The 13515-nt window shown below is 71.1% G+C and overlaps 2 protein-coding genes across 6 annotated transcripts; one reads left to right on the forward strand and one right to left on the reverse strand.

The window, feature by feature from the left end:
- The first annotated feature begins 587 nt into the window (after positions 1-587).
- RBFOX3 (RNA binding fox-1 homolog 3) lies at positions 588-5870 on the forward strand. 4 transcript variants are annotated; one of them, XM_068413007.1, is made up of 11 exons: positions 588-833; positions 969-1106; positions 1461-1514; positions 1972-2064; positions 3047-3107; positions 3312-3365; positions 3600-3732; positions 4061-4100; positions 4671-4732; positions 5024-5102; positions 5826-5870. In XM_068413007.1, the coding sequence occupies exons 1-11, from the start codon at positions 621-623 to the stop codon at positions 5868-5870; spliced, it is 972 nt and encodes a 323-aa protein (XP_068269108.1). In that variant the 5' UTR covers positions 588-620. The 4 variants fall into 4 exon arrangements, with proteins under 4 accessions (XP_068269108.1, XP_068269106.1, XP_068269104.1 ...); XM_068413005.1 differs by having other exon boundaries at positions 591-833; positions 3312-3375; positions 3529-3732; positions 4061-4104; positions 4654-4732; XM_068413003.1 differs by having other exon boundaries at positions 606-839.
- A 2503-nt stretch (positions 5871-8373) lies between these two features.
- On the reverse strand, positions 8374-12769 carry ENGASE (endo-beta-N-acetylglucosaminidase). Of its 2 annotated transcripts, none has more exons than XM_068413152.1 (14): positions 12658-12769; positions 12303-12379; positions 11931-12132; positions 11477-11625; positions 11232-11389; positions 10987-11135; positions 10646-10811; positions 10219-10322; positions 9886-9994; positions 9625-9797; positions 9271-9425; positions 9073-9175; positions 8872-8986; positions 8374-8782 (listed from the first exon to the last, which is right to left on the reverse strand). In XM_068413152.1, the coding sequence occupies exons 1-14, from the start codon at positions 12762-12764 to the stop codon at positions 8375-8377; spliced, it is 2175 nt and encodes a 724-aa protein (XP_068269253.1). In that variant the 5' UTR covers positions 12765-12769; the 3' UTR covers position 8374. The 2 variants fall into 2 exon arrangements, with proteins under 2 accessions (XP_068269253.1, XP_068269252.1); XM_068413151.1 differs by having other exon boundaries at positions 10219-10349.
- Between the last annotated feature and the right edge of the window lie 746 nt (positions 12770-13515).

Genomic DNA, 13515 nt, shown 5'->3' on the forward strand with positions numbered 1-13515 from the left:
CGGTGCAGCTCACCCTGTTTGACCGGGGCAGCCAGTCCGGCTGCCTTACAGCAGAACCTAATCAAATATTTAGCAGTTAATTGATTCCTGTCTGGTGTTTGCCAAGGGGCTATCGACATCCCTCCCTCCCCGGCCGCCCCTCCCTGCCTCCCCAGCCCCGCTCCCCTTCGCTCCCACCACTGTCCCGGGGATGCTGGGTTTGCTGCCGGCGGCGCGGATGCTGTGCAGCCCCCGGAGCGATGCTGCCAGCCTGCCTTCGCTTTGCCCCGCGGTGGGCTCCAGCCCAGGGCTGCCCAGTTCCCTCCCCGAGGAGGGGTGATGCACAGGCTGCCCTAGTGAAGCCCCGCTGGCGGGGTCCATCCTCCCGCTGCCCCAGCGCCCTCGGGAGAAGGTGGGGGCTCTGATGCAGGCGATGCAACCCAGGAGGTGCCGCGGCGCAGGGACAGCCCTGGGTGTGGGGGGGGGACACCACAGGCTGGGGGGCCTGTGTCTGGCTGCAGGGACTGGGACCCCTCCCCGGGGCAGGTGGCAGCCCAGACACCCTGGGGACGTCGGTGGGTAAGGGGCTGGTGCCGCTCTCTCGGCAGGGTAACCAGGACGCCACGGCTCCGCCGGACGCGATGGCTCAGCCCTACCCCCCGGCCCAGTACCCCCCGCCCCCCCAGAACGGGATCCCCGCAGAGTACGCGCCGCCACCCCCCCACCCCACGCAGGACTACTCGGGGCAAAGCACAGTGCCGGAGCACGCCATGACCCTCTACACACCAGCACAGAGCCACGCCGAGCAGCCGGGCACCGACGCCAGCACACAGTCCATAGCAGGGACGCAGACGGTACCGGTAAGGGAGCGGGGGGCGGGGGGCGGGGGGCTGTCCCTGGGGGCAGGCAGGGCCAAGTGCAGGGGAGGGGGCCAGTCCCCAAGCCCGGACCCCCGCCGGGGGGGGGCTGACGGCCGGTGCTCCCCGCAGCAGACAGACGAGGCGGCACAGACAGACAGCCAGCAGCTACACTCCTCAGACAACACAGACAAGCAGCAGCCCAAGAGGTTACACGTCTCCAACATCCCCTTCCGATTCCGGGACCCCGACCTGCGGCAAATGTTCGGGGTGAGTCCGGCCCCGGCCCCCTGCTCTCCGCTCGGGCGCTGCCCGGTGGCACCGCAGGGACCCTGGCACCGTCCCGTCCCCCAGGCCCGTCCTGCCCAGCCCAGCGTGGAGGGGAGAGTGACACAGAGCTCTTGTCCCCCTCCCCTTGTCCCCTTCCCCGCCCTCATCAGGTCTCAGAGCAGCGCAGGCTAATGAGGGTTTGGGTGACACTGCCCAAGTCCTGGCAGAGGGTGCCGAGGGCCCCCCGCTCTGCCCCCGGGGCAGCCCCCTGCCCGGCCCTGCGCTGGCAGCCCCGGGTGCAGGCACGGTGCTGGGCTCTGCGGGCGCTCACCCCTCGGCTCTCTCTGCTTGCAGCAATTCGGGAAGATCCTGGACGTGGAGATCATCTTCAACGAGCGGGGCTCCAAGGTGGGTGCTGCCCGCGGCCGGCGCCGTGCCAGCGAGCCCCAGGGAGGGCTCAGGTGGAGCCGGGGTGCCCGGGGGCTCCTCTGCCCGCTGTCCCCTCCTGTCCTGCCCTGCGGGACCCAGGCACGGGGTACCCCATCTCGGCATCGTGCCCCGAGGGAGGGGAGGGCTCGCTCTGCCCCGCGCCTGCCCTGACCGCTCGTGTCCCTCTGTGTGTGGATGTCTCTGCTGTATCTTCCCTGCTTTCTGTGCCCCTCTCCCAGACTCTTCTCCCAGCTCACGGGTGATGCCGGGACCCCCGGACCCGCGGGGCCCCAACCCAGGCTCTCCCACCTCTGCACTGCGGCAGCCTCACCTCCTGCGCCAGCTCTCCTGATTCACCCCCTCTCTCTCTCTGTCCCCGCACCCTCTCTCTGTCTCTCTCTGTCTCTTTCTCTCTCCTTTTCTCCTCTGCTCACAGGGTTTTGGGTTTGTAACTTTTGAAACTAGCACAGATGCCGACCGGGCACGGGAGAAGCTGAATGGCACCATCGTAGAGGGACGGAAGATTGAGGTGCTCAGATAAGTGTGCTAGTGCCATGGCTGCGTGTGCGTGCGTCCCTCCGCCCTGCCCGGGGCTGCAGGCGGGCAGAGCCGCCCGGGGACCGCGGGCAGGGCAGCGCCGGGGCAGCCCCGGGTCTCGCTCGCCCGGCGCGTGCATGTGTCCGTGAGCGTGGCACGAGAGCATGTGTGTGCCCCGGTGTCGTTTGGCACAAGGAGCGTCTGGCTCGGACGAACCCCCTGCGTGCAGGGAGGGCTGGGGCACCGGCCCGGCTCTGGCTGCGTTTTGCCCGGTGGCAGAGAGCTCTGTCAGCCCCTGTGCCCACCATGCAGCCACCCCGAGCTCTGCAGGGAGGAGAGGGGCTCTCTGCGCCCTGTGCTGTCCCCGGCACCCGCCGTGCAGGCATCCGCCACGCTGCCGTGCCCATGAGGTTTTTATTTCTCCGAGGCGGGTGGAGGGGTCTGGCTCTGCCCGTTTGTTGGCAGCACCTTGCCGGGCAGCGGGACGCCGACGTCCCCGGCAGCGCCGAGCGCAGGGGAGGGCAGCGTGGCAGGGCACGGTGATGCCCGTGGACGGGCCCTGCCTGTCGGGGAACGTGGTCAACGAAGCCAGGCGGGAGCTTGCGGGCTGCTGCCACAAGCACGTCCTTCCCGCAGGCAGGGTCAGGCGTGGGGTGGGCACGGGCCAAGCCTGGCAGCACGTCAGGGCTCAGCCTGCGCGTGGCACCGCAGCGGCCGGGACAGTGGCCACCTGCCCAGCCGATGCTCGTGGCTGGAGCTGGGGCAGGAGCCGGGGGCCTGGGCTGGCCGGGGGTGTGGGCAGGACTGCGCCATGGCGGGGCGGCTGCGGGCAGAGCCTCCTGCCGCGTGTCCCTGCGTGGCCGGGTCCTTCGCTCCGGCATCCGAAGCAGCAGCGACGCGCGCCGAGCCCCGGAGCGTGGCCTCGCCAGCCCCGCTGCCCGCAGGCGCTGAGCTCCCGTCCCCTCTCTCCGCAGGTGAACAACGCCACGGCCCGCGTCATGACCAACAAGAAGGCTGCCAACCCCTACACCAACGGTGAGGACCGGGACCGCGGCGGGCACGGGCATCCCCGGGCACCCGCGCTGCCGCTGAGCCCCCTGCCCAGTGCGGGGTGCAGCCCCCCGGGCACCCCGAGCCCTGCAGCCGCCCAGGGATGGAGCGGTGGCCCCTGGGAGCCCGGCTGGGGTGGGGGGAGCACAGCACGGAGGTGCCCCCCTCACCAGCTCTCCCTGCCCGCAGGCTGGAAGCTGAACCCGGTGGTGGGAGCAGTCTACGGCCCCGAGTTCTACGCAGGTAACGCCCGGTCGGGGCCGGCCCGGCCGCGGGTCCCCAAGCGTCGGCTCCGCACCGTGTCTGACCCCGCCGCTGCTCTGAGCAGCCCCCGGCCCCTCTCCCCGCCCTGCACCCCTGGGTGCACAGCTCCCCTCACCCCAGCGTCCCCGGGGGACAGGGGCAGGCTCTGGCACGGGGTGACCGTGGGGATCCCAGCCATGGCACAAAGCCCACGCTCGTCCCCTCCCTCTGCAGTAACGGGGTTCCCGTACCCCGCCACGGGGACGGCCGTGGCCTACCGGGGCGCACACCTACGGGGACGAGGACGCGCCGTCTACAACACCTTCCGGGCTGCGCCGCCGCCGCCGCCCATCCCCACCTACGGCGCGTGAGTACCTGGGGGAGCTGCGTGGCTCCGGTTCTGCTGCCGTCAGCACCGGCACTGCCGGGCTCTTGCGCTTCGGGAACGGGCTCCAGCTCCCCCAGCACCTGCCTGGCCTCGGGCTCCATGACTCTCCTCCGTCCCTGTGGCATCCCCTGCCCTTGGCTGTGCCCCCGCCCGTCCCCATGGCCCTGCCAGCAGCCCCAGCCCGGGACGTGCCCTCGGGCTGCCCGCACGGCCGCTCCTTGCCCATCGGCAGCTGGAACCAGCTCCCCCCGTTCACCGCCTTCACCCCGCTCCCTCCGGGGCTCTGACGCCTCCGCCTCGTTCACAGGGTCGTCTACCAGGACGGGTTCTACGGAGCCGAGATCTACGTAAGTGCCGTGCCGGGGTCTGGGCCGTGCCGGGGACCCTGTGCCGGGGCGGGGGGCGAGTGGCACCGGGTGGCTCCGCGGTGGGCTCATCCCCCCGGGCAGGCCCTGACCCTGGGGAGGGCAGCTGGAGCGTGGACGTGGACGTGGGCATGGACGTGAGCGTGGCTCCTCTGGAGCGAGCGGGGTGGCACCGCGCTGGTCCCACACCCCCAGCCAGGCCCCTCCACCGCGCAGGATTTACGGCCCTGGCCGGTGCCGCTGCGCTGTCTTACCCCGGCATTTAACCTCCACGTTTGAGAAGCCACCGGCGCTATTTCAGGCGGGCGGCTGAAGGATTTATCTCACGCGACACCTCATTAAAGCGGGCGGGGGGGTGACGTTCTCTCCTCTGGAAATTTAATTTTTTAAGGTTAATGTTTGTGAAACCCCTGGGGAATGGTAATGAGGCTGGTGTGCGCCTGGTGGCACGGGCCCCGGCTCCCCGCGGGGTCCCTGGCTGCCCCGTGGCGGTGCCCGGGGGGTGCCCCGCTGCCCGGGCCCCCCCCGACGGCAGTCTCTCCTCCGCTGCAGGGGGGCTATGCCGCCTACAGATACGCCCAGCCCGCGGCGGCGGCGGCAGCGTACAGCGACAGGTGAGTGCCGCTGCCCCTCGCGTGTGGCTCCAGGGCTGGGGGGGAGCCCCGTTGCCCCCCTGCACCGCCCGCTCTGCACCCCCCAGCTCCTGTGCCCCGTGGGATGATGAGGGGATCCTGCAAACCGGGGCCCCCGCGCTCCCCTTGGGCTCCTTCTGGCAGGGGCTGGTGCCCGGGCAGGGGGGAGCGGGGCGGTGCCGGGGGCTCCCAGGCGCCGCAGCGGCCGGGGTGGGGGCTGCTGAGGGGGGACAGGACCCCGTCACTAACGCCCACCGCTGTGTTTGCTTCCAGTTACGGCAGAGTGTACGCAGCGGCAGACCCCTACCACCACACCATCGGCCCTGCCGCCACCTACAGCATCGGCACCATGGTAAGAGCAGCCCCCGCGGCGCGAGCTGCAGCCCCCCAGGGCGGGGGTCCGGCACGGCAGCGCGGGGAGCCTGCGGGGGGCGAGGGGCGGCCCCGCACGCGGGGGCCGTGGGAGGGGGAGCCGGGAGCTGGCGGCCGCCCCGCACACGCCGCTTCCCGGGGGCCCGGCTGCCCCCGTGCCAGCCGCCTGGGCAGCACCCAGGGCCCTGCCCGGGCACCGGGACCCCCTACTCGTCCCCGGCGCCCGCAGCCCACCCACGTGCCACGGCTTTTAGCTAGCTTCACAACCAGCATCAAAGATGAAAAATCCCACTCGTGGGCAGGATCTCAAAGCCAAACTCTCTTTTTCTTCCTTTTTTTTAACCCAGTTACCCCCAGTTACTAGTGAGGGACCATGGCCCCTCTGTCCCGCAGGGATGGGCAGGGCAGGGGCCAGCCCAGTGCCACAGTGGGGACGGGGACGGGCTCCTCCGTGGTCGCTGCAGGCACAGGGAGGCCTGGCCATGGTCATACCATGCCGGGGGCACCGGGGCTGGGGGCACCCCGCAGCCCCTGGCCCGCCGTCCCCGAGCCCCTGCCCACCCCTCACGTCCCCAGGACAAGCGATTTGGTGTCATTTTAAAGATTTAAAAAAAAAAAAAAAAAGGAAAAAAAAAAGGGAAGAAGTGGGCTTTGCCTCTCTCTCTCATACTGATTGGCTTTTTTTTCATCTTTGATGTTGCAGGCTAGTCTATACCGAGGAGGGTACAGCCGCTTCACTCCCTACTAGCAAGACAGACCCAGCCCCTCCCACCTCTAGCCCTGGCTGCTCCCTAGCACCAACCCCAGCCAGGCAGCCAGACCCGGCCCGAGCCGCTGGAGGAACCGCGGGCCCTGCCCGGGTGGGCTGGGGCCGGCGCTGGGCTCCGCGGGGCCTGGGCACCCCGCGCCCGTAGGGTTACCTCGAGCCGCTCCGTCCCGCCGCCCGCCCGCGTCTGCTGCGCCTCGGTGCTGCCGCGGCACCCCTGGCACCCCGCTGCTGGGGCGCGGGGTCCCGGTGGGCGCTGCCCTTCTGGGGGTGCCAAGGGCTCGTCCCCCCAGCAGGCAGGAGGGGCTGCTGTGCCCAGGGGCGCGGGGGCACGGCGCCCGTGGCAGCCCCTCTGCCCACGTAGGAGAGACAGGCGCCGGCGGGGCTGCCGGGAGCTCCCCGGGACGGAGCCGGGCTGGGGCGGGTGCGGGACCCCGCAGGCAGCGGTGCGGGGGGCCGGGCTGGCACCCACGTCCCCCTGAGCCGGCGGTCGGGCCAGGCTGCCCCGCACGCCGCCCCAGCGAAAGCCCTGCCTCTCTGTTTCTGTTGTAGTGAAACCGCGGCCGTTTCCTTCTGGGACCAGGAAGGGCAAAAAAATCCACACACACACACACAAAAAAATCAAACCTAAAAAAACTAAAAGCAAAGCAACAAAAAAAAAAAAACAAAAGCGAAGCGGCAGCAGCCACTGAAAGTCCCGAACTGTCCCCGAGCGAGGCCCCGAGGACGCCGCGGCGAGCACCGACCGGCCGGACGCACCGGAGGGGCCCCCCGTGCCCCGGCCCCGCAGCAGGGAGGGTGAGCCGGGGGGGCACCCGCCGCCCGGGCACGGGGCCTGGGCACCACGTCTTCCTTCAGCCCCGCATGGCAGCACCGGGGGTGCCATCGGCCGCCCCGTCCCGGCGCCGGGGTGGGAACCGGGCTTCGTGTTTCCCGAGCTCCGGTGCTCGCCGGTCATCGGTGCGTTGAGTGTGCGAGGCCTCGGCTGCCCCGCGGAGCTTTGCTGGGGCGCCAGGCGTTGCGGGGTGACGAGCCTCTGCCTTTTAAAGGGAATTTTTTGTTAAGAGGAGCTTGTGACTCTCTTGCCATCCCTCTCCCCTCCCTCCCCTCCATCCCCTGACGCACCCGGGGCTCCCACCCCGCGGGGAGATGCCCTGACCGACGCTGCTCGCGGCCCCCTGCGCTGAGCGGGGACGGGGACTGCCCCGCTCCCGCCTGCTCCTGGCTACCGTCCCTGCCCGGGGCCGCGGGACCACCAGCCCTCGGCGCGGGGTCTCGGCCATTGCATCGCCCAGGGCTGGGAGCCAGCATCGTCCGCAGGGACGACGGGTCCGGTGCCTGGTGCCGTGAGGTGCCGCGGAGCCCACCCCGGGGTGCGGCCCCGCGCTCAGCCCACCGCCCGGCCCCTCAGACCTCACCGTACCGGCTGCAGCCTCCCCCGCCGCCCCAGCAGCGAGCTCCCCCTTTTCTATTGCCCCTGTACATACCCCGGCCCGCGCCCCCGGCCCTGTACAAAGCTCCTGCCATCGCTGTACTGGCTTCTTCCTTACAGCAACCCCCTGCGCCGGCCCCCGGCGCGCAGGCTGGCGCCGGCCCGTCCTGTATGCTTCAAAGGTGTGACCATTCTAATAAACAGTATTATTATTATTATTATTATTATTACAAGGATTATTATTATTATTATTATTATTGAAATTATTAATAAAGATTTCTTTCTTCAACCAGGACGACTCAGGTTTTGACTGGGGCGCGGGGCTGTGGCTGGCACGGTGGGTCTGGCCGTCCCAGTGGGCAGGGGGCTGCAGCCCGCAGCAGGCGAGGGGGGTCCCGCTGGGGCCCCCGGCCTCGCCACAGCGAGGGAGCAGAGCCTTTCCCAGCTGGGCTTGAGCCCTTCACGTTCCAAACCATCTGGTAATTCGTTTCAGAGCAGGTTCCCCACCGGCGCAGCAGCAGCGTTAACCGCTGACAGCTCAGTTCTCCTGACCGGGAGCCAGCATTGTTTGTGGGGCCGGGGCCGGCGCTGGGGCTGGCTGACCCCGCTGCGCGCCGCGCTCGCCTGCCTCCCTGCCTGCTAATTGCTTGCTCACCAGACTGTAAGGAAATAATTGCTGCTATAAATTTTCTCTCCTTCTCTGCACAAGCCGTCCAGGGGAGGCCGCATGGGCACCCGCACCGGGCTGGTCCCCAAGGTGAGTGGCTGTGGGGCTGGGGGGGGTCTCAGGGCAGGCCCCCCCAGCCTGGGTACATGCAGTTTGCAGGGGCTGGGGGGTCCCTGGGCAGCCCCTCAGTGTCCCAGCCAGCACCCAGCGGCCCCACGGCGAGGGCTGAGCCCAGCCATGGGGGTGGGAGAAGAGGGACCTGCTGAACCGGGGTGATAAAGGCAGCCCCCACCCTCTTACCGCCCCAGCACCGGCTCTGCCGTGCCCCCCGCCCGCAGCCCACCAGCACAGAGCAGACACGGACGCGGGGCTGCACCACGCTCGCCTTTAATGCCCGTCGGGGCTGGTGCCGCCGGCTGGCTCGGAGTACACCAGCACCAGCCGCCCCCAGCGTGCGGGGTCCAGGGGCAGCTCGTCGCGCAGCACCGGCTCCACCAGCAGCTCCAGCTCGCAGGACTGCCCGGGCGCCGGCCGCGGCACCGCCAGGCCCACGGCGCGGTACAGGCAGGCGTGCGCCAGCCCCAGCAGCGTCGGCGTCGGCGCGGGGCCCGGGCGGCAGCGGGCACCGCGGGTGAGGACGCGGAAGCAGGCGGCGCGGCCGGGAGGGAAGGCCCAGCGCAGGGTGAGGCTGAGCGAGAGCTGCCGCGGCGCAGGGCCCTCCTGCCACCAGAGCTGCGAGGCCGCCAGGCCCTGCACCTGCGGCGGGGCGGCCGCCACGCTGGCCGCGTCCAGCACCTGCGGGGGACCACGGGGCCGTTGGGGCCGGGACCAGCGGGCACCCACCCACCGTGGGCAGCCCTGGCCTGGCAGCAGCACACACTCACCCGGAGCTCCCCGAGGAGGCAGGTGAAGGACGTCTCCTCTGGGCTAAGCTGCTGGCGGGACACGAGCAGGGAGAGGTCTCGCAGGCTGCAGTCCTGCAGCTCCAGCTCGTAGCACCTGAGAGAAAAGCGGCAGAGTGGGCACAGTGCTGGAGGGCCCTGGGGTGCCCCCACCTGCACGCAGGGTGCCGGCAGGGCACTCACCGGCTGGTCCAGCCGTTGGAGCCGCGGTCACAGGCGGTGAGCAGCTTGTCGAGGCCGGGTGGCGGTGCCGGGAGGAGCCGGGGGTGGTGCCGGCTGTTGGGCTCTGCCAGAGGGAGCGGGGTCAGGGGCGGTGAGGGGGTCCCATGCCCCGCAGCGGGTGCTCACCGGGGAGGGCACAGCGGGCAGCGGGGTCCTCACCGGGCAGGGAGGTGACGTTGCCCTCGTGGCAGGTGCCCGAGCGCCAGGTGCTGAGCTCCAGCGCGACGGTGAGCTCGTCGGGGTGCGGCCCCTCCAGCTTGTAGAGCAGGGTCAGGAAGAGCTTGGGGGGCGCCGGCATCTGCAAAGAGAAGAGGCTGATGACCCCAGATCCACCCAGAGAGACAGAGAGAGAGAGAGGGGAGAGAGAGAGAAGACGCATCGGGTTAGGCGTGCGGGCAGGGAGCCCCGTGGCACGTTCACCACGGGGCCCCGGGGCTACACGGGTTTGCCTGGGCCATGTGGGTGCCAGCCCAGCGCTGAGGAGGTGCCCAGGGGGCTTGTTCCCCCACTCACCGGATGGCCACGCGCTCCTCGCGGGGGGCGATGGTCCCCTGCACCCTCAGGGAGCTGCCCCCACACCAGGCGTCCTGCAGGCAGCAGCTGGTGCTCAGCGTGCCCTCGTGCTCGGGGTACAGGGGCTGGATCTCCTGCGCGCTCAGGTCGTACCAGGGCCCGGCCTCTTCCTCCTGCGGGACAGGGTGAGCTGGGCCAGGCGGGGAGCCGGCAGCAGGACCCCCCCTGCCCATCCGGAGCCGAGCCATCACCCACACCCACCTTCCCATCCAGGAACCTGCTGGTGCCCATGCCCAGGCTGAAGGAGGTGGCGAGGGGCAGCGTGCAGATGCTGTGCGTGTGCAGGTACTCGGCCAGCGAGCCCCAGAACCTGGAGGGAAAGGCGGGTGTCCCAGCAGAGCCCCCTGCTACGCCCGCTGCCCTGGCACGGCACTGGGCACCACCCCAGCCGGGGCAGAGCGGGGCAAGCCCGGTCCCGGCGGGCAGCCACGGTGTCCTGGCAGCCCTGTCCCGCCGCCCCGCAGCCCTCCCGGCCCGGGGTGCTCCCGGGCCCGTCTCCCCACCGCGGCCCCCACCCCGCCAAGCCGCCCTCACTTGTTCTCGTTGCGCAGGAAGTTTTCCTCCCCCAGGTGCTCGTAGACCCAGCCGGGAGCGAAGATGGCTGCGGAGAGGTCGTACTGGCGGATCAGGCGCAGGGACTGCGGGCGAGTGGTGAGCAGCACGGGCTGGGCCAGGCGGTCACCTTGTCACCTGCCCTGTCCCCACTTCCCCGGGTCCCACTGGCCCCGTGGTGGGACAGGACGACACCGCGGGGATGTGCTGCGGCATCTCCCTCTCCAGCGGCTGCAGCACCGGGGCCCCCCAGCTCCCTCTCCATGGCAGCCCAGTGGCTCCCCGTCCCCCCCACTCCTCACCGCCGCGTCCCCGGGTCAGCAGCCTGGTGCAGCCGTCGGTGGGAGCTCAGACCCCTGCGCCGGGGGGGGCCCAGGGTCCCACTCTGGCCTGGCTTCAGCACACCCACCTTGTTGGTGTCGAAGCCACCACCGATCACGTCCCCACGGGCAAAGACATCGACGCCGACGTAGACGTCGGTGTGGCGCGGCCCGGCCAGCCTGAGCGTGCGCTCCAGGTGCTCCTCCTTCCAGTTGTAGTTGGTGAACAGCCCGTCACAGGCGTCGAAGAACACCCTGGGGACGAGGGCCAGGGTGGCAGGGCAGATGCTGTGGCTGTCCCCGCAGGCTGCCCCACCGAGCCGGCCATGCCCTGGCCGCCCCCGAGCGCTGGGTTTGGGGTGGGCTCATGGCCCCCACCCAGGGACGCTCTGCCTGGGGAGGCGGCGGGGCGGGCAGGGCCCGGCCTCACCTATTCTCCTCGTTCAGCTCGTTCTGCCATTTCAGCGCGCCGTTCCGCACGACGCCGTCGTACCAGATCACCAGCCCCCCCGGCACGGCACTGTGCACCTGCGCCGTCAGGTGCCGCAGGAAGGGGGGCAGGTTCCCCACCGCCGCCGCCTGCCAAGCGAGAGCAGGGACAAGTTGGCGTGGGGTGGGCAAGGGGCTGCACGGGCGGGCAGGGTGGGAGGCGGGCGGGAGGCGGGCAGGGCTCACGCTCAGCGTGTTCTCCACGTTGACCAGCCAGCCGTCGAAGCGGTAGTGCTGGGCGATGCGGGCCAGCTGCTCGCCCACGGCGCGGTAAGCCTCCTCGCCGCCGCCCAGGAACGCCTCGCACAGCTTCTCCCCGTCCGTCCACTCCGTGATGAACGTGCCTGGGGAGGTGGCGAGAGCAGCGTTGGCCCCGCGCCCCGGCGAACCCACCACGCGCCCGGTCCCACAGCCGCCAGCCCTGCCCTCACCCAGCACGGGGACGCCGTTCCTGTGCGCCGCGTTGGTCCAGCACACGGGCGGGATGGTGACGGTGTGGTGGCTGAAGTAGACGAAGATGTCGATGTACCGCCAGTGGTAGAAGACGTAGGGGTTGCGTGTGGCTGAGCCCTGGATGAACCTGCAGCGGCAGAGAGGGCTGAGGGTTGGGCAATGCGGGGAGGACGCCGGCAGACGGCTGCGGGGCTGGGCAGGAGCCTGACTCACGGCCCAGGAACTGGGCAGAGCTGTGGCACTGAGCCACCCCTGCAGACCCTGGCTAGGGCTGGCCCCAGCAAGGTCACCGTGCTCCGGTGCCAAGAGCCAAACCCCTCCATCCCTGCCCGCCTGTGGCCAAGCCAGCAGGAAATCAAGCAGCAGTAGAGGAGGTTTGGGGTTGGAGGTGTCGAGCCCTGCTGCCACAGCTCCTCTCCGCCCAGCACGTACCTGTCCTCCAGGTACCCGCCGCGCATGTCATGGCACACCAGCGTCCGGGGCCTCCTGCTGCGGAGCGGGGGCTGGCGCTGCGCCAGCGGCACGGCAGAGACGTTGAAGGCGTCGTTGCTGTCGGGCTGCCAGGCCAGCAGCTCCTCCAGGCTGGACAAGAAGAAGCTGATGGGCTCCGTCGTCCTGGTGTCGAAGTACCTCGCTGGGACGGGTGGGGAGATGGGGGACGGGGTCAGCGGGGAGCACTGCCCGTGTGGCTCAGCACCGGCACCAGCTCCGGCACCGGACCCGGCTCTGGCACCGGCACTGTCACTGGCACCGGCCCGGTGGGGACCCAGGGGCGCAGCCGGCGCCCGCCCCGCGGTGCCTCACCTGGCAGGGGCTGCGGGCGGGTGCTGATGGTGTCGTGCAGGACGGTGGTTCCCCGGGGCTCCGCCGCCGGCTGGAAGCTGCCCGGGGAGGCGAGGGGTGAGGGCCGGACAGCCCCGCGCCGCCGCGTCCCGGAGGCACCGGCCGGGCCGGGCCGGGCCGGGTCAGCACCGCGGCCAGCGCCCGCCGGACCCGGCCCGAGCCCGGCCCCGATCCCGGCCCGATCCCGATCCCTGCCCCGATCCCGATCGCGATCCCGGCCCCGGCCCCGATCCTGATCGCGATCCCTGCCCGATCCCGCTCCCGGCCCCGATCCCCATCCCGGCCCGATCCCGGCCCGGCCCGGTCCGCCGCCCACCCCCGCCGCCGCCGGCCGGCCCGCTCCGCCTCCGCCGGCTCCTCCGCCCCGTCCCGGTCCCCGGGCCTCTTTCCGCGCCGCCCGGGTCCCTCCTGCGCCTCCGCCATGGCGCTGCCGCTGCCCGCACTGACGCCGGCGCCGGCCCCGGCCTGGCCCCGCTCGCCCGGAGGCGCGGCCCGCCGAGCTCCGCCCGCCCCGGCCCGGCCCCGCACCGCCCCCGGCGCCCGGCCCGCCCCGGCCGCTCTCGGCGCCGCCGGGACCCGCGTGTCCTGGGATGGGGCCAGGCGTGCCAGGGTGGAACGTGTCTGCCAGGGTGGGCTGCGTGTCCCGGGACGGCGCCACGTGTCCCGGGATGGGACATGTGTCCCGGGATGGACTGTGTGTCCCGGGATGGGACACGTGTGTCCTGAGATGGGACGTGTCCCGGGATGGCCGTGTGTGCTGGGATGGGACATGTCTCCCAGAAGAGGCCGTGCTCTGTGGTCTGGGACTGAACTGGTCCCTGGGCTGGCAGCCGCCCCGCAGCAGGCAGCCCTCCCCTCCTGCCATGTGCCAGCAGTGCCAGCAGCCCCAGCCCTGCCTGCTGCCTGAGGGGCCGGGTGCTGCCATGGGGCTTTGCCCCCATCACGGGACTGGGATGGGACCCTGGGCTGGCCATGAGCAGGGCAGCTGCCTCCACCTCCCCTGCAGGGTCCCTGGGGCCAGCCCCGCGGGGACAGCGGTGCCAGGGCCCTGCAGGCACTGCCAGCCTGAGACAGCCTGACCAGCCTCACCTGGGCCCCCACCCACCGCCCACCTGTGGGGCTGGGGCTCTATTTAAGCTCAGCCCCGAGCCCTCTCTCTCTTCCCTGTTGTGCT

Source organism: Nyctibius grandis, chromosome 15, assembly GCF_013368605.1.
Source record: "Nyctibius grandis isolate bNycGra1 chromosome 15, bNycGra1.pri, whole genome shotgun sequence".
NCBI classification, from domain to species: Eukaryota; Metazoa; Chordata; class Aves; order Nyctibiiformes; family Nyctibiidae; genus Nyctibius; species Nyctibius grandis.